A 19,435-nucleotide genomic window follows, 5' to 3' on the forward strand; every position below is an offset into this window, starting at 1 on the left:
CACCTCTCCCTCACCTTCTCCCTCCCCCACATCCCTCGCCTTCTCCCCTTCCCCCCCCCCACCTCCTGAATCCTCTCCCCCACCCCCTTCACCTCCAGTCCCTCCCCACATCCCTCACCTTCTTCCCTTTCCTCCCCTCCCCCACCTCCACAACCTTCTACCTCAATCCCTCGCCTGCCCCTCCCCCATTGCCTTACCTCCACTCCTGTGTGCCTTTCCCTCCCCCACCTGTCTTCTCTACCTCCTTTCCTGAAATCCTTTCCCAACTCCCTGCACCACCTCGTCCATCCTCCACCTCCTCTCCCATTTCCACCTTTTGGAGGTTAGTGTAGCAAGGTAGTTGAAATGAGAGCTGTGCCTTTGCAAGCTGTCAGACACCCAGGTTGTCAATGGCCACTGGATTAACGTATCTTTGGCTCAGTTCAGCTACAGATCTGGTTACTGCAATAATAGCTGGGAGATGGTTCAACAGACACATGCAGGTCTTTCCCAGAAGGCTTTCCGTATAAGGAGAGGTATTCCTTCTCCATAGTTAGTTCTGATTGGTGCCCTCTTTCCCTAACATGGCTCTCTCTATCTCATTGGGTCGCATTGACACTATTTCACCTTGAATGGGCCGGTAAAATGAGCCTCGGCCCTTCTCCAAATATGGCGTGTGAGACTGACAATTCCTTCTGGAGACCTGAGAGTGGAGCAAATCTGGGATTCTCTGTGAACTATAAAAGCCAGACTGGCACAGAGCAGGACACCCTACCACCAGTACCCACCTAGACCTCTCTCTCTCTCTCTCTCTCTCCTAGGAGCCGGTAAGATCAAATTCTAGCTCTTTCTCATACTACAGGAGGCAAGGGGGCAAGGATCGGCGGACTTTCAACTTGGACAGGGCAGTAGTGGCAGAAGGTTTGAGCACATTCTCGAAGAAATATGAGCTGACAGAAAATAACAGTAAACAAATGGAGAAATGAGCAAAGGAAATGTGGGGGAGAACAAGTGGGAAATCGGAAACAGAAATTATTTTAGCAGATTAAGATATCAGTGGAAAGAAGACTTAACATTGGGAGGAAGTGGATTTTAGAATGTGACTGAGTGAGCGGTTTGTTTGAAGTATTGAGCCAATCCGACAATTTAATCCAATTTCTAGATAAATGGTGATTGTTAAAATCAGAAACTGTGATTGCTTCTGGCATTATCACTGGTGCGTTTTGGATTTGTCCGAGATTCATCTCTTCTAATGCAGAGTAACTCTGCTCATTGCTGCCAAAGAGCCTTGCTGGCTGGAAATGGGATTCTATCAATGCGTAACTGATAACTGGGAGAAAATTGGGATTGGGCGCTCTCCCGGTGTCTTGAAAGACTGCCTTTTTGTCCTCTGATCCCAGCAATGCAGCTTCCTCCCTCTTTCCGATCGGAAAAAACAGATATGTTGGGCTAAGATACGTACGTACACAATCATTTTCAAAATTATTGTTGATTAATGAGCCAATCAAAATGGTCAGCAACATTCCCGTCTCCTCCAAGCTTGCAATGGGATGGAATAACCAGGACACTGCCTGCGAGACAGCTGCGTTCCTCGGTTCCCATCTGAACCCACCATTCTCCCTTTTTAATACTGCTCTCTTGCCATCTCCTGCCCCTCCCTCCCTCCCTCCCCCCCCTCTCCCTTCTACTTACTCCTCCTTCACACCAAAGCCCAAAGTAACTCCCAGGATCTATGTCTGTTGACAGCAGTGTGAAAGGGCAGATTGAGAATCAATTCAAGTGGAATTGTGTCTGGGGTAAGTTTTTCCAACCGTTGACTGAGTGAATGTGTGAGTGCAAAGGATGTTGGATCTGATGGGATCCTGGAAGTCTTGGCTTAGCTGCACTTTCTCTCTTGTCTGATCTGTGTCTGTGCCCTTGTCTGAGCCTTGCCTGATCTGTGTCCTTTATGGAACAGTTTCAAACACTGAGCTCCCCACCCCATTTTCACAATCTGCAGATATATCTTTCCCTTCTTTTCAATCCTAACTCTGTTTCTCTCATTCTCCTGAATGAAGACTCCAAAACAAAGTTGCTCATTCCTTGGAAATGGGTTGGAATTTTTGGAGGTTGAGGGGTGAGGGAGCTGAGGGGGAGTAGAGGGAAGTGGAACTCTTTCCAGAACATTCTGCTTAGCCAGCCAGCCCACACGCAAGGCAAATACTCAAAAGTGGGTGTCTTCTGAGGGAACAGGGCAGCAAGGTGGGCAGCGTCTCAACATCACCTGTCTGTTTATTAAACCTCTGTGTGATTTGGAATTTTAACTGCATTTTCTCCCTCCCTCTAATCGCAGAAATCCAGCAGCATGTGTGACGACGAGGAAACCACCGCACTGGTCTGTGACAATGGTTCCGGTCTGGTAAAGGCTGGCTTTGCCGGTGATGACGCTCCCAGGGCTGTTTTCCCTTCCATCGTGGGCCGGCCCAGGCACCAGGTACCCCCGCAGTTGTCATCTTACCCCCTCTACCCCACATGCCCCCTTTTCATATATTCCCTGTACCCCACCCACTCGTACAAAAGTCTGATGGATGATTCGTCTATGGAGCACATTTAGAATTGCGTTAAACGGCAGGTGTACAACTTCCCTTGTTACACTTAAAGTGCTGTGAGGCTCAGAAACAGAAAACTGAGACACACAGAACTATACAATGCACAAGTCGACAATTTAATCATTGTTGCAGAGCCATTTATATAATTAATTCCCACTCCCCTGCTCTTTCCCCATAGATTGCATTTTCTCTTTCAAGTATTTCCCCAATCCCCCCTTTTGGAAAGTTCCTGTTGAATCTGCTTCCGCCGCCCTTTCAGGCAGAACCTTCTCAATCACAACAACTCGCTGTGTCAAAAAAAACACATCCTCCTCATCTCCCCCTCCCACCCCACCCCCCTATTGGGTTTTTTTTTTGCCAGCGTTGTCATTGCTGAATCATTTGACTCCTTCAGTATGATGAGTCTCTGAATCATTGACAGATAATCGAGGTGACTAAATATAGAGAGCTGATCCTGTACAAGGCAATGTTGCTGGTGTGACATGTCCAGAATGTTGGGCCGGAATCTGGAATCTGACACTCTCTCTTACACGTCTCTATTTCCAGTCCGGCTCCCACAATCAGGATGTTCCCAGCTTTATTTTTTTTCTTCTGGGGATTTGCCAGATATTTTTGGGTCACACATTTTGGGTCCCTCATTTCTTATCTGGAAATATAAGGCTGAAGATTTTGGGAGCTACACTGACACGCATGAAGTCACAGCCAGTTTACACCGGGTGATCATGGAGGGTCTGAAAGAATTTGCAGCTGCTTCCTCAGATAGCCCCCCCCCCACCCCCCCCCCCCCCCACCTTGAGGTGGGCGAAAAAAGGGGTAGGCCCACTTCAGCCCAGTGCACACACTCACCTTCCCTCTCCAACTGAAGCTGGGTGCCGAGGAACGAGACACTGTAGTTAACCGAACTGGTCTGTGACATTCAGAGGCCAGTTTTCTCATTGTGGTGCTTGTCTGAACTAATTCTAATGTGTTTCTTGGCCTGTTTCAGGGTGTCATGGTTGGTATGGGTCAAAAAGACGCCTATGTAGGAGATGAGGCCCAGAGCAAGAGAGGCATCCTGACTTTAAAATACCCAATTGAACACGGCATCATTACCAACTGGGATGATATGGAGAAGATCTGGCACCACACTTTCTACAATGAGCTTCGTGTGGCCCCTGAGGAACATCCCACCCTGCTCACTGAAGCCCCCCTCAACCCCAAGGCTAACCGGGAGAAGATGACCCAAATCATGTTTGAGACCTTCAACGTACCCGCCATGTATGTCGCCATCCAAGCTGTGCTGTCCCTGTATGCCTCCGGCCGCACCACTGGTACAGTTGGATTTTTTTACTTCCAATCATTTAGTTTCAAAAATGTAAAGAGTAGGAATGAGCCGTGGACATATATAAGCTTAAAGTACTGCCTCTAAAAGCAGCACGTCTCACCAGGGGTGAATGAGAACCTAAATGGTGAGTGGCAGCAGGCTGTTCCACTGTTGAGTTCATCACAGATGAACCTGGTTCTGCCCTCATCAGATCTCCCCATGTTTCCCTGGAATTGGGAGCTTTCCTGTTGGAAGTTGGGTTGAGTGAGCCTTGCGCCTTGGTCAGGTAACCCGGCTGGGGAAAGAAAGTTACCCTGAGAATTAGTCTTGATTGTCCTGGTGTTAACTGAGAATCAACAGTGATTCCATCTCCATCACATTGTTTCCCAAGTTACCAGGTGGAGACGGACGTGAAATTACGATTTTATCCTTTCCCACACTCAAAAAATAAGGAAAACATCACACTATAGCAGCACGGTAGCATAGTAGTTAGCACTGTTGCTTCGCAGCGCCGGGGTCCCGGGTTCGATTCCCGGCTTGGGTCACTGTCTGTGCAGAGTCTGCACGTTCTCCCCGTGTCTGCGTGGGTTTCCTCCGGGTGCTCCGGTTTCCTCCCACAAGTCCCGAAAGACGTGCTGTTGGGTGAATTGGACATTCTGAATTCTCCCGCTGTGTACCCGAACAGGCGCCGGAATGTGGCGACTAGGGGCTTTTCGCAGTAACTTCATTGCAGTGTTAATGTCAGCCTACTTGTGACAATAAAGATTATTATTATTATTCTGTCTGACATTTTTACTTTCTGTGTCTTGTGCTGCAGGAATTGTTCTGGACTCTGGTGATGGTGTGACCCATAACGTCCCCATCTATGAAGGTTATGCTCTCCCTCACGCCATCATGCGCCTGGATCTGGCTGGTCGCGACCTGACTGACTACCTGATGAAGATTCTCACAGAGCGTGGTTATTCATTTGTCACCACTGGTGAGTGAAAAGACTGAACCCTCAGGGCAGACTTTGCTTTGGGTCCGTTCACTTTGTGCTAACCATCTTGATTTTGCTTGATTCAGCTGAACGTGAAATTGTCCGTGACATCAAGGAAAAACTTTGCTACGTGGCTCTGGACTTTGAGAATGAGATGGCGACAGCTGCATCATCTTCATCTCTGGAGAAAAGTTATGAACTTCCCGATGGCCAGGTCATCACCATTGGCAATGAACGTTTCAGGTGTCCAGAGACCCTCTTCCAGCCATCCTTCATTGGTAAGAACTCTATCCAGTGGACTGCGCCATGAGCTAGACCTTACATTGCTTCTCTGATGTCTGTCCGAATGACGTATTGAGTGTGGGTCCAACCAAAACTCTGCCTAAGTCAAGCTATTTGACCATGGGGATATCACCTGGACCTGATCATTGGTCACCCATAGAAAACTGGTGGAAAGCTACCAGGAGCAGGACCGTCGGCTAAATTATTTTCTATTTCCTTTCCTCCTCTGAAGCCCACTGGCGGTATCCTCACCACTAGCTAACTATGGGAGACTAAAGCAATAGAACCGTGGTCTATACCTAAAGCCATCGGACCTGCTTTCATGGGAAAAATCCAACTTGATCAGTTCAATTTTGGTCAGGAGTCCTAAATGTCAAATGAACTGAAAAACGCATCAACTTCCAGGGTGATCTGCAGTTTTTAGAATCAGGGTCTGAGTTGGCTCCCGTCAGTAATCATTGCTTCTAATAGCTGACCAAGAAATATTTCCGTCTCTTCAAGCACTCGTACAACTAGCATTGGAGGGAGGGAGAAGGAGTAAAAAGTAATTTGCCCCCCCCCCACCCGACCTATTTCATTGCTCTCTGCTGAGATGATAGGGCATCAACATCAGACTGTATCTCACTCTTACCTTCTCTGCTCTGTCTCATTAAACCAGGTATGGAATCTGCTGGCATCCATGAGACCACCTACAACAGCATCATGAAGTGTGATATTGACATTCGTAAGGATCTGTATGCCAACAATGTCCTATCTGGTGGTACCACCATGTACCCCGGTATTGCCGACCGCATGCAGAAGGAAATCACTGCCCTAGCCCCCAGCACGATGAAGATTAAGGTAGGTACCCACTGATTATTAATACTCCAGCCCCCCCCCCCTTACAAGAACCCTCAATAGGAAGTTACCGAGCAGCGAACATGCTCTATCATCAACGCTCCTCTGTCTAAGGCAAACCATTCTTCTCTCCTCCCTGGAAAGGCAATTACTCAATATTACTTAGAACACAGAACATACAGTGCAGAAGGAGGCCGTTCGGCCCATCGAGTCTGCACCGACCCACTTAAGCCCTCACTTCCACCCTATCCCCATAACCCAATAACCCCTCCTAGCCTTTTTGGTCATGAAGAGCAATTGATCACGGCCAATCCACCTAACCTGCATGCCTTTGGGCTGTGGGAGGAAACCGGAGCACCCGGAGGAAACCCACGCAGACACGGGGAGAACGTGCAGACTTCACACAGACAGTGACCCAAGCCGGGAATCAAACCTGGGACCCTGGCGCTGTGAAGTCACAGTGCTAACCACTGTGCTCCCGTGCTGCCCTGTATTGAGGACAGAGATTTTTTGAAATAAATTCAGAGCACCCAATTATTTTTTTCTCCAATTAAGGGGCCAATCCACCTGCCCGGCACATCTTTGGGTTGTGGGGGGGCGAAACCCACGCAGACACGGGGAGAACGTGCAGACTCCACACGGACAGTGACCCAGGGCCGGGATCGAACTCGGGTTGGCAGCGCCGCAGTCCCGGTGCTAACCACTGTGCCACACGCCGCCCTGCTGAGGACAGGGTTGATGACATCTTTGTAGCCCGAGCAGCAGCTGTGCTGTGGTCTGAAGGAGATAATTGAGTCTGAAATGCACTCTTTGCAACGTTAATATCTTGTCCATCTCAGTTCCTGTCCTTGGGACATGGTTATAGAGATGGAGACCACACTGTAAAAATATTGGAGACTGAGGGAAGCATTTTAGGAGATGTAGTAACAGCGCCCTTAAAGACACGAATCTGCATTGTAAATGTTAAATGTACAAATAACTGGATGGATTGTTCTTTCATCACCTATTTTGACAGAGCCAAGTTCTGAAATGATTGTCTCTCACTTTTTCTCTCTGTAGATTATTGCCCCACCTGAGCGTAAATACTCAGTCTGGATTGGAGGCTCGATCCTAGCTTCACTTTCCACCTTCCAGCAGATGTGGATCAGCAAACAGGAATATGATGAGGCGGGTCCTTCCATTGTGCACAGGAAATGCTTCTAAACAATCTCAGCCCCACCACCCAGCAATGAAAGGCAGTGAGTTTTTGGACAACGGCAATCGGTCGCTTGTCCTCTGGAGGTTTTTAGTGTGCTTAACGCTCTAATCTACAGTGCACTCGACAGTGTTCCACCGAGACCTGGCTTCCAACAAAACACTTTGAGAAGAGGGTCAGGCTGCTCCTCGTCGAGTCTACCCTGGACTGTGATGTGCCCCAGTCTGTCAGTGTTCATTGTTTACGAATCTTAATCGACAATCAACAGAACAAAGCACTGCCCTAAACAATATCTTAACACTGCTTTGTGAATGTCTGTCCCTTTTATTGTTTTGTTCAAGTCCCTGTTTTGTTATTTATGAACATGTGTTCTCGTGAATAAAAAAACAGATGATCCTGATTGTTTGGTGTTTTTTCCTCCCCCATTGCCCAAATGTTAGTTGGCAAACTGACTGGGTGGGTTAGTGGGTCAAGTGTTGTCCTTTGACCTCTGGAGCGCAGGTTGAGAAGCTGACTGAGTGCAGGACCGTTTCCACAGCCACATTCACAATCTTGGATAATGTTCAGTCAGAAGTCTCACAACACCAGGTTGAAGTCCAACAGGTTTGTTTCGAATCACTAGCTTTCGGAGCGCGGCTCCTTGAATGAAAGAGCTGAATGCCAGAGGTGAGGTGGGAGTGGCCGCCCTCGACATCGAGGCAGCGTTTGACCGAGTGTGTCATCAAAGAGCCCGAGCTAAACTGGAGTCAGTGGGAATCGGGGGGAAAACTCTCCGCTGGGGGGGGGTCATACCCGGCACAAAGGAAGATGTTGTGGTGGTTGGAGGTCAATCATCTCAGCTCCATCTCAGTTCCTCAAGGTAGTGTCCTCGGCCCCAACCATCTTCAGCTGCTCCATCAATGACCTTTCTTCCGTCAGAAGGTCAGAAGTGGGGATGTTTGCTGATTATTGGAAATGTTCAGCACCGAGGACCCCTCCCCCCCCCCTATCTCCGTTACAACAAAGAACAAAGAAAAGTGCAGCACAGGAATACAGCTCTTCCCGCCTCTGCCCATCAAGATGCTCGAACTAAAAATAAAACCTTTCTGCCCTTCCTCGGTCCGTATCGATTTCCTCCCTGTTCACGGGCCCATCCCGATGCCTCTAAAATGTTGCTAATCTGTTGCTTCCTCCACATCCTCCGGCAGCGAGTTCCAGGCACCCACCCCTCCCTGTGTGAAAACCTTACCCCGCACATCTCCCTTAAACCTCTCATATCCAACACCCGAGAGAGAGACAGAGAGAGGTCCTGAGGAACCTTCTTTGCACTCTCTCCACAGCTCCCCTTCACTCAGACCCCCCTCACTGAGACCCCCCTCACTCAGACCCCCTCACTCAGACCCCCCTCACTGAGTCCCCCCTCACTCAGACCCCCTCACTCAGACTCCCCTCACTCAGTCCACCCTCACTCAGACCCCCCTCACTCAGACCCCCCTCACTCAGACCCCCCTCACTCAGACCCCCCCTCACTCAGACCCCCCTCACTCAGACCCCCCTCACTCAGTCCCCCCTCACTCAGTCCGCCCTCACTCAGACCCCCCTCACTCAGACCCCCTCACTCAGTCCCCCCTCACTAAGACCCCCTCACTCAGACCCCCCTCACTCAGTCCCCCCTCACTCAGACCCCCCTCACTCAGACCCCCCTCACTCAGTCCCCCCTCACTCAGTCCCCCCTCACTCAGACCCCCTCACTCAGACCCCCTCACTCAGTCCCCCCTCACTCAGTCCCCCTCACTCAGACCCCCCTCACTCAGTCCCCCTCACTCAGTCCCCCCTCACTCAGACCCCCCTCACTCAGACCCCCTCACTCAGGCCCCCCTCACTCAGACCCCCCTCACTCAGTCCCCCCTCACTCAGACCCCCCTCACTCAGACCCCCTCACTCAGTCCCCCCTCACTCAGGCCCCCTACCTGTACTCACACAGACACAGATACCTGTACTCACACAGACACACAGCTACCTGTACTCACACAGACACAGATACCTGTACTCACACAGACACAGATACCTGTACTCACAGACAGACACGCAGATACCTATACTCACACAGACACACAGATACCTGTACTCACACAGACACACAGCTACCTGTACTCACACAGACAGACACACAGATACCTGTCCTCACACAGACACAGATACCTGTACTCACACAGACACAGATACCTGTACTCACAGACAGACACGCAGATACCTATACTCACACAGACACACAGATAGCTGTACTCACACAGACACAGATACCTGTACTCGCGACAGACACACAGCTACCTGTAATCACACAGACACAGATACCTGTACTCACAGACAGACACACAGATACCTGTACTCACAGACAGACAAACAGATACCTGTACTCACACAGACACAGATATCTGTACTCACACAGACACACAGACAGACACACAGATACCTATCCTCACACAGACAGATACACCAATACCTGTACCCACACAGACACAGATACCTGTCCTCACACAGACAGACACACAGCTACCTGTACACACAGACACAGATACCTGTACTCACACAGACACACAGGTACCTTTACTCACACAGACAGACACACAGCTACCTGTACACACAGATACCTGTACTCACACAGACACACACACAGCTATCTGTACAAACAGACACAGACACCTGTACTCACACAGACACAGATACCTGTACTCACACAGACACAGATTCCTGTACTCACACAGACACAGATACCTGTACTCACACAGACACAGATACCTGTACTCACACAGACACACAGATACCTGTACTCACAGACATTCACACAGATACCTGTACTCACACAGACACACAGCTACCTGTACACACAGACACAGATACCTGTACTCACACAGACACACACACAGCTATCTGTACACACAGACACAGACACCTGTACTCACACAGACACAGATACCTGTACTCTCACAGACACAGATTCCTGTACTCACACAGACACAGATACCTGTACTCACACAGACACAGATACCTGTACTCACACAGACACACAGATACCTGTACTCACAGACAGACACACAGATACCTGTACTCACGCAGACACACAGATACCTGTACTCACACAGACACAGATATTGTACTCACACAGACAGACACACAGACAGACACACAGATACCTATCCTCACACAGACAGATACACCAATACCTGTACCCACACAGACACAGATACCTGTCCTCACACAGACAGACACACAGCTACCTGTACACACAGACAAAGATGCCTGTACACACACAGACACACAGATACCTGTACTCACACAGACACACACACAGCTACCTGTACACACAGACATAGATACCTGTACTCACACAGACACAGATACCTGTACTGACAGACAGACAGATACCTGTACTCACACAGACACAGATACCTGTACTCACACAGACAGACAGATACCTGTACTCACACAGACACAGATACCTGTACTCACAGACAGACAGATACCTGTACTCACACAGACACACAGATACCTGTACTCACAGACAGACACAGGTACCTGTACTAACACAGACACACACACAGCTACCTGTACAGACAGACACAGATACCTATACTCACACAGACACACACACAGCTACCTGTACACACAGACACAGATACCTGTACTCACACAGACACAGATACCTGTACTCACACGGACACAGATACCTGGACTCACACAGACACAGATACCTTTACTCACAGACACACAGATACCTGTACTCACACAGACACAGATACCTGTACTCACAGACAGACAGATACCTGTACTCACACAGACACACAGATACCTGTACTCACAGACAGACACAGGTTCCTGTACTCACACAGACACACACAGCTACCTGTACACACAGACACAGATACCTGTACTCACACAGACACACAGATACCTGTACTCACAGACAGACACAGGTACCTGTACTCACACAGACACACACACAGCTACCTGTACACACAGACACAGATACCTGTACTCACACAGACACAGATACCTGTACTCACACAGACACAGATACCTGTACTCACACAGACACAGATTCCTGTACTCACACAGACACAGATACCTGTACTCACACAGACACAGATACCTGTACTCACACAGACACACAGATACCTGTACTCACAGACAGGCACACAGATACCTGTACTCACACAGACACACAGATACCTGTACTCACACAGACACAGATATCTGTACTCACACAGACAGACACACAGATACCTATCCTCACACAGACACAGATACCTGTCCTCACACAGACAGACACACCGCTACCTGTACACACAGACTCAGATGCCTGTACTCACACAGATACACAGATACCTGTACTCACACAGACACACACACAGCTACCTGTACACACAGACATAGATACCTGTACTCACACAGACACAGATATCTGTACTCACACAGACAGACACACAGACAGACACACAGATACCTATCCTCACACAGACAGATACACCAATACCTGTACCCACACAGACACAGATACCTGTCCTCACACAGACAGACACACAGCTACCTGTACTCACACAGACACACAGATACCTGTACTCACACAGACACAGATATCTGTACTCACACAGACAGACACACAGACAGACACACAGATACCTATCCTCACACAGACAGATACACCAATACCTGTACCCACACAGACACAGATACCTGTCCTCACACAGACAGACACACAGCTACCTGTACACACTGACACAGATGCCTGTACTCACACAGACACACAGATACCTGTACTCACACAGACACACACACAGCTACCTGTACACACAGACATAGATACCTGTACTCACACAGACACAGATACCTGTACTGACAGACAGACAGATACCTGTACTCACACAGACACAGATACCTGTACTCACACAGACAGACAGATACCTGTACTCACACAGACACAGATACCTGTACTCACAGACAGACAGATACCTGTACTCACACAGACACACAGATACCTGTACTCACAGACAGACACAGGTACCTGTACTAACACAGACACACACACAGCTACCTGTACACACAGACACAGATACCTATACTCACACAGACACACACACAGCTACCTGTACACACAGACACAGATACCTGTACTCACACAGACACTGATACCTGTACTCACACAGACACAGATACCTGTACTCACACAGACACAGATACCTGTACACACAGACACAGACACCTGTACTCACACAGACACAGATACCTGTACTCACAGACAGACACACAGATACCTGTACTCACACAGACACAGATACCTGTACACACAGACACAGATACCTGTACTCACACAGACACACAGATACCTGTACTCACACAGACACAGATACCTGTACTCACACAGACACACAGATACCTGTACTCACAGACAGACAGATACCTGTACTCACACAGACACACAGATACCTGTACTCACACAGACACACAGATACCTGTACTCACACAGACACAGATACCTGTACACACAGACACAGATACCTGTACTCACACAGACACAGATACCTGTACTCACAGACAGACACACAGATACCTGTACTCACACAGACACAGATACCTGTACACACAGACACAGATACCTGTACTCACACAGACACACAGATACCTGTACTCACACAGACACAGATACCTGTACTCACACAGAGACACAGATACCTGTACTCACAGACAGACAGATACCTGTACTCACACAGACACACAGATACCTGTACTCACACAGACACACAGATACCTGTACTCACACAGACACAGATACCTGTACTCACACAGACACAGATACCTGTACTCACACAGACACACAGATACCTGTACTCACACAGACACACAGATACCTGTACCCACACAGACAGACACACAGATACCTGTACTCACACAGACACACAGATACCTGTACCCACACAGACAGACACACAGATACCTGTACTCACACAGACACACAGATACCTGTACTCACACAGACAGACACACAGATACCTGTACTCACAGACACACAGATACCTGCAGCCACACACACAGACAGATACCTGCACTCTCACACACACAGATACCTGTACTCACACAGACACAGATACCTGTACTCACAGACAGACACACAGGTACCTGTACTCACACAGACACAGATACCTGTACTCACACAGACACAGATACCTGTACTCACACAGACACAGATACCTGTACTCACACACACAGACAGATACCTGTACTCACACAGACAGACACACAGATACCTGTACTCACACAGACACAGATACCTGTACTCACAGACACACAGATACCTGCAGCAACACACAGACAGATACCTGCACTCTCACACACACAGATACCATCAGATTCACAGGGTAGTATTGACTCGCCTCACTCTCTAACCTGGGCCGGGAGGCTGATGTCCAGGCACCAGGTCCTGGTCCCAACTTGAATCAGCTAACTGAACACAGACCAGGGCTAAAATCTTCACTCTGCTGGTCTAAGGCTGCGTAAGAATAATCATTTAATTTTTTAATAATCTTTAGTGCCACAAGTACGCTGACATTAACACTGCAATGAAGTTACTGTGAAAAGCCCCTAGTCGCCACACTCCGGCGCCTGTTCGGGTTCACAGAGGGAGAATTCAGAATATCCAATTCACCCAACAGCACGTCTTTCGGGACTTGTGGGAGGAAACCGGAGCACCCGGGGGAAACCCACGCAGACACGGGGAGAACGTGCAGACTCCGCACAGACAGTGACCCAAGCCGGAATCGAACCTGGGACCCTGGAGCTGTGAAGCAACAGTGCTAATCACTGTGCTACCCTGCCGCCCCTCATTACAGAAAGGATGTAATTGCATTAGAGAGAGAGTGCAGAGATTGAAGAGGATGTTGTCAGGACTGGAAAATGGCAGCTGTGAGGAAAAGTTGGATAGACTGGGGTTGTTCGCCTTGGAGGGGATTTCAGTCAGATATACAAAATAGCGAGAGGCCTGGATAGAGTGGATGGGGGAGGCCCATTTACAACAGCAGCGAGGTCAGTGATTAGGGAGCATAGATTTAAAGTGATTGGGGGAAAGATTAGAGAGGAGATGAGGAAAAGTCCTTTCACCTGGAGTGTGGTTGGGGTCGAGAACTCGCTGCCTGAATAAGTTGTAGAAGCAAAACCCTCAAATCATTTTAAATGTGTCCATGTGGAGTTTGCACATTCTCCCAGTGTCTGCGTGGGTCTCACCCCCACAAAGATGTGCAGGGTGGGTGGATTGGCCACGCCAAATTGTCCCTTAATTGGAAAAAAAATGAATTGGGTTCTCTAAATGTATTGGGCTGGATTCTCCGGTTTGAAGCTATGTCGTGACCCGGCGTGTGAGCGGTGGCGATTTTACACCCGAAAAAATGGCGCAAGACCTCCACCGATCCTCCGTCTGGTGGGGGACTAGCAGGCTCGCAGCGTCAAGTCCCCACGCAGCGTCACGCCCCCACGCAGCGTCAAGTCCCCACGCAGCGTCAAGTCCCCACGCAGCGTCAAGTCCCCACGCAGCGTCACGCCCCCACGCAGCGTCACGCCCCCACGCAGCGTCAAGCCCCCACGCAGCGTCACGCCCCCACGCAGCGTCAAGCCCCCACGCAGCGTCAAGCCCCCACGCAGCGTCACGCCCCCACGCAGCGTCACGCCCCCACGCAGCGTCAAGCCCCCCACGCAGCGTCAAGCCCCCCACGCAGCGTCAAGCCCCCCACGCAGCGTCAAGTCCCCACGCAGCGTCACGCCCCCACGCAGCGTCAAGTCCCCACGCAGCGTCAAGCCCCCATGCAGCGTCAAGTCCCCACGCAGCGTCAAGTCCCCACGCAGCGTCACGCCCCCACGCAGCGTCACGCCCCCACGCAGCGTCACGCCCCCACGCAGCGTCACGCCCCCACGCAGCATCACGCCCCCACGCAGCGTCACGCCCCCACGCAGCGTCAAGCCCCCCACGCAGCGTCACGCCCCCACGCAGCGTCAAGTCCCCACGCAGCGTCAAGCCCCCCACGCAGCGTCAAGTCCCCACGCAGCGTCAAGCCCCCACGCAGCGTCAAGTCCCCACGCAGCGTCACGCCCCCACGCAGCGTCAAGCCCCCACGCAGCGTCAAGTCCCCACGCTGCGTCACGCCCCCACGCAGCGTCACGCCCCCACGCAGCGTCACGCCCCCACGCAGCGTCACGCCCCCACGCAGCGTCACGCCCCCACACAGCGTCAAGTCCCCATGCAGCGTCAAGCCCCCACGCAGCGTCAAGCCCCCACGCAGCGTCAAGTCCCCCACGCAGCGTCAAGCCCCCACGCAGCGTCAAGCCCCCACGCAGCGTCAAGCCCCCACGCAGCGTCAAGCCCCCACACAGCGTCACGCCCCCACACAGCGTCACGCCCCCACGCAGCGTCAAGCCCCCACGCAGCGTCAAGCCCCCACACAGCGTCAAGCCCCCACACAGCGTCACGCCCCCACACAGCGTCACGCCCCCACGCAGCGTCAAGCCCCCACGCAGCGTCAAGCCCCCACACAGCGTCACGCCCCCACGCAGCGTCAAGTCCCCACGCAGCGTCACGCCCCCACACAGCGTCACGCCCCCACGCAGCGTCACGCCCCCACGCAGCGTCACGCCCCCACGCAGCGTCAAGTCCCCACGCAGCGTCACGCCCCCACGCAGCGTCACGCCCCCACGCAGCGTCAAGCCCCCCACGCAGCGTCAAGTCCGCACGCAGCGTCACGCCCCTACGCAGCGTCAAGTCCCCACGCAGCGTCAAGCCCCCCACGCAGCGTCACGCCCCCACACAGCGTCAAGCCCCCCACGCAGCGTCACGCCCCCACACAGCGTCAAGCCCCCCACGCAGCGTCAAGTCCCCACGCAGCGTCAAGTCCCCACGCAGCGTCAAGCCCCCCACGCAGCGTCAAGTCCCCACGCAGCGTCAAGTCCCCACGCAGCGTCACGCCCCCACACAGCGTCAAGTCCCCACACAGCGTCAAGCCCCCACGCAGCGTCAAGTCCCCACACAGCGTCAAGTCCCCACGCAGCGTCAAGCCCCCACGCAGCGTCAAGCCCCCATGCAGCGTCAAGCCCCCACGCAGCGTCAAGCCCCCATGCAGCGTCAAGCCCCCATGCAGCGTCAAGCCCCTACGCAGCGTCAAGTCCCCACACAGCGTCAAGCCCCCACGCAGCGTCAAGCCCCCATGCAGCGTCAAGCCCCTACGCAGCGTCAAGTCCCCACGCAGCGTCAAGCCCCCCACGCAGCGTCAAGCCCCCACGCAGCGTCACGCCCCCACGCAGCGTCAAGCCCCCCACGCAGCGTCAAGCCCCCCACGCAGCGTCACGCCCCCACACAGCGTCACGCCCCCACACAGCGTCAAGTCCCCACGCAGCGTCACGCCCCCACGCAGCGTCACGCCCCCACGCAGCGTCACGCCCCCACGCAGCGTCACGCCCCCACACAGCGTCAAGTCCCCACACAGCGTCAAGCCCCCACGCAGCGTCAAGCCCCCATGCAGCGTCAAGCCCCTACGCAGCGTCAAGTCCCCACGCAGCGTCAAGCCCCCCACGCAGCGTCAAGCCCCCACACAGCGTCACGCCCCCACACAGCGTCACGCCCCCACGCAGCGTCACGCCCCCACGCAGCGTCACGCCCCCACGCAGCGTCACGCCCCCACGCAGCGTCACGCCCCCACGCAGCGTCACGCCCCCACGCAGCGTCAAGTCCCCACGCAGCGTCAAGTCCCCACGCAGCGTCACGCCCCCACGCAGCGTCAAGTCCCCACGCAGCGTCACGTCCCCCACGCAGCGTCACGCCCCCACGCAGCGTCACGCCCCCACGCAGCGTCACGCCCCCCACGCAGCGTCACGCCCCCACGCAGCGTCACGCCCCCCACGCAGCGTCACGCCCCCACGCAGCGTCACGCCCCCACGCAGCGTCAAGTCCCCACGCAGCGTCAAGCCCCCACGCAGCGTTAAGCCCCCACGCAGCGTCAAGCCCCCACGCAGCGTCAAGTCCCCACGCAGCGTCACGTCCCCACACAGCGTCACGCCCCCACGCAGCGTCAAGTCCCCACGCAGCGTCAAGTCCCCACACAGCGTCACGCCCCCACGCAGCGTCAAGTCCGCACGCAGCGTCACGCCCCCACGCAGCGTCACGCCCCCACACAGCGTCAAGTCCCCACGCAGCGTCAAGCCCCCACGCAGCGTTAAGCCCCCACGCAGCGTCAAGCCCCCACACAGCGTCACGCCCCCACGCAGCGTCAAGCCCCCACGCAGCGTCACGCCCCCACGCAGCGTCACGCCCCCACGCAGCGTCACGCCCCCACGCAGCGTCACGCCCCCACGCAGCGTCACGCCCCCACGCAGCGTTAAGCCCCCACGCAGCGTCAAGCCCCCACACAGCGTCACGCCCCCACGCAGCGTCACGCCCCCACGCAGCGTCACGCCCCCACGCAGCGTCAAGTCCCCACGCAGCGTCAAGCCCCCACGCAGCGTTAAGCCCCCACGCAGCGTCAAGCCCCCACACAGCGTCACGCCCCCACGCAGCGTCAAGTCCGCACGCAGCGTCACGCCCCCACGCAGCGTCACGCCCCCACGCAGCGTCACGCCCCCACGCAGCGTCACGCCCCCACGCAGCGTCACGCCCCCACGCAGCGTCACGCCCCCACGCAGCGTCACGCCCCCACGCAGCGTCAAGCCCCCCACGCAGCGTCACGCCCCCACACAGCGTCAAGCCCCCCACGCAGCGTCAAGCCCCTACGCAGCGTCAAGCCCCTACGCAGCGTCAAGCCACCACGCAGCGTCAAGCCCCCACGCAGCGTCAAGCCCCTACGCAGCGTCAAGCCCCTACGCAGCGTCAAGCCACCACGCAGCGTCAAGCCCCCACGCAGCGTCACGCCCCCACGCAGCGTCAAGCCCCCGGCTCCAGCTGCAGATGAGCCCGGAGTGTTGCCCGGTCCGTGGCTGTGCGCCCTGCAACACGGCATCGGGAACCCGTGGACCCGACCTGCAAAATACTGCTCCCTTTAGGCCCGTCTCGCCCCCCCCCCCCACCCCCCGTACCATCCCCCACCTAGTCCCCCAGCACCTGCCAAAGCCCCCCCTGCCCGTGGAACGGCTCCCACCCGACTGTGGAGCCCTGGAGCCACTCGCCGTCGGGAATTCGGCCCATCGGGGATGGAGCATCGAGGGAGGGCCTCAGGTGACGTCCTGGCGGTTTGCGTTTTGGAGGGGGCGAAGCCTCGATTTCAGCACCAGGCGGGGATTCGCCACCGGAGAATCCCGCACATTATTTTTGGCACCACAAGTGCGAGAACGGACAGGGCCCCACAGCAACAGTGAGCGGGAACCGACAGGGCCAGACAGCAACAGTGAGCGAGAACCGACAGGGCCCCACAGCGACAGTGAGCGAGAACCGACAGGGCCCGACAGCGACAGTGAGCGAGAACCGACAGGGCCCCACAGCAACAGTGAGCGAGAACCGACAGGGCCCGACAGCAACAGTGAGCGAGAACCGACAGGGCCAGACAGCAACAGTGAGCGAGAACCGACAGGGCCAGACAGCAACAGTGAGCGGGAACCGACAGGGCCAGACAGCGACAGTGAGCGAGAACCGACAGGGCCCCACAGCAACAGTGAGCGAGAACCGACAGGGCCAGACAGCGACAGTGAGCGAGAACCGACAGGGCCAGACAGCGACAGTGAGCGAGAACCGACAGGGCCAGACAGCGACAGTGAGCGAGAACCGACAGGGCCAGACAGCAACAGTGAGCGAGAACCGACAGGGCCCCACAGCAACAGTGAGCGAGAACCGACAGGGCCAGACAGCAACAGTGAGCGAGAACCGACAGGGCCAGACAGCGACAGTGAGCGAGAACCGACAGAGCCAGACAGCGACAGTGAGCGAGAACCGACAGGGCCAGACAGCAACAGTGAGCGAGAACCGACAGGGCCCCACAGCAACAGTGAGCGAGAACCGACAGGGCCAGACAGCGACAGTGAGCGAGAACCGACAGAGCCAGACAGCGACAGTGAGCGAGAACCGACAGGGCCAGACAGCAACAGTGAGCGAGAACCGACAGGGCCCCACAGCAACAGTGAGCGAGAACCGACAGGGCCAGACAGCGACAGTGAGCGAGAACCGACAGGGCCAGACAGCGACAGTGAGCGAGAACTGACAGGGCCCCTCAGCAACAGTGAGCGAGAACCGACAGGGCCCCACAGCAACAGTGAGCGAGAACCGACAGGGCCAG

At 54.1% G+C, this 19,435-nt stretch overlaps 1 protein-coding gene across 1 annotated transcript; it reads left to right on the forward strand.

Annotated features, from left to right (window-relative positions):
• The first annotated feature begins 649 nt into the window (after positions 1 to 649).
• On the forward strand, positions 650 to 7,175 carry LOC140407409 (actin, alpha cardiac muscle 1-like). The gene is made up of 7 exons (XM_072494927.1): positions 650 to 806; positions 2,312 to 2,452; positions 3,553 to 3,877; positions 4,688 to 4,849; positions 4,936 to 5,127; positions 5,790 to 5,971; positions 7,028 to 7,175. Exons 2-7 carry the CDS (start codon positions 2,324 to 2,326, stop codon positions 7,169 to 7,171), a joined length of 1,134 nt encoding a protein of 377 aa, XP_072351028.1. The 5' UTR covers positions 650 to 806; positions 2,312 to 2,323; the 3' UTR covers positions 7,172 to 7,175.
• The last annotated feature ends 12,260 nt before the right edge of the window (positions 7,176 to 19,435 follow it).

The sequence above is a fragment of the Scyliorhinus torazame genome, unplaced genomic scaffold (assembly GCF_047496885.1).
Source record: "Scyliorhinus torazame isolate Kashiwa2021f unplaced genomic scaffold, sScyTor2.1 scaffold_1545, whole genome shotgun sequence".
Taxonomy (NCBI): Eukaryota; Metazoa; Chordata; class Chondrichthyes; order Carcharhiniformes; family Scyliorhinidae; genus Scyliorhinus; species Scyliorhinus torazame.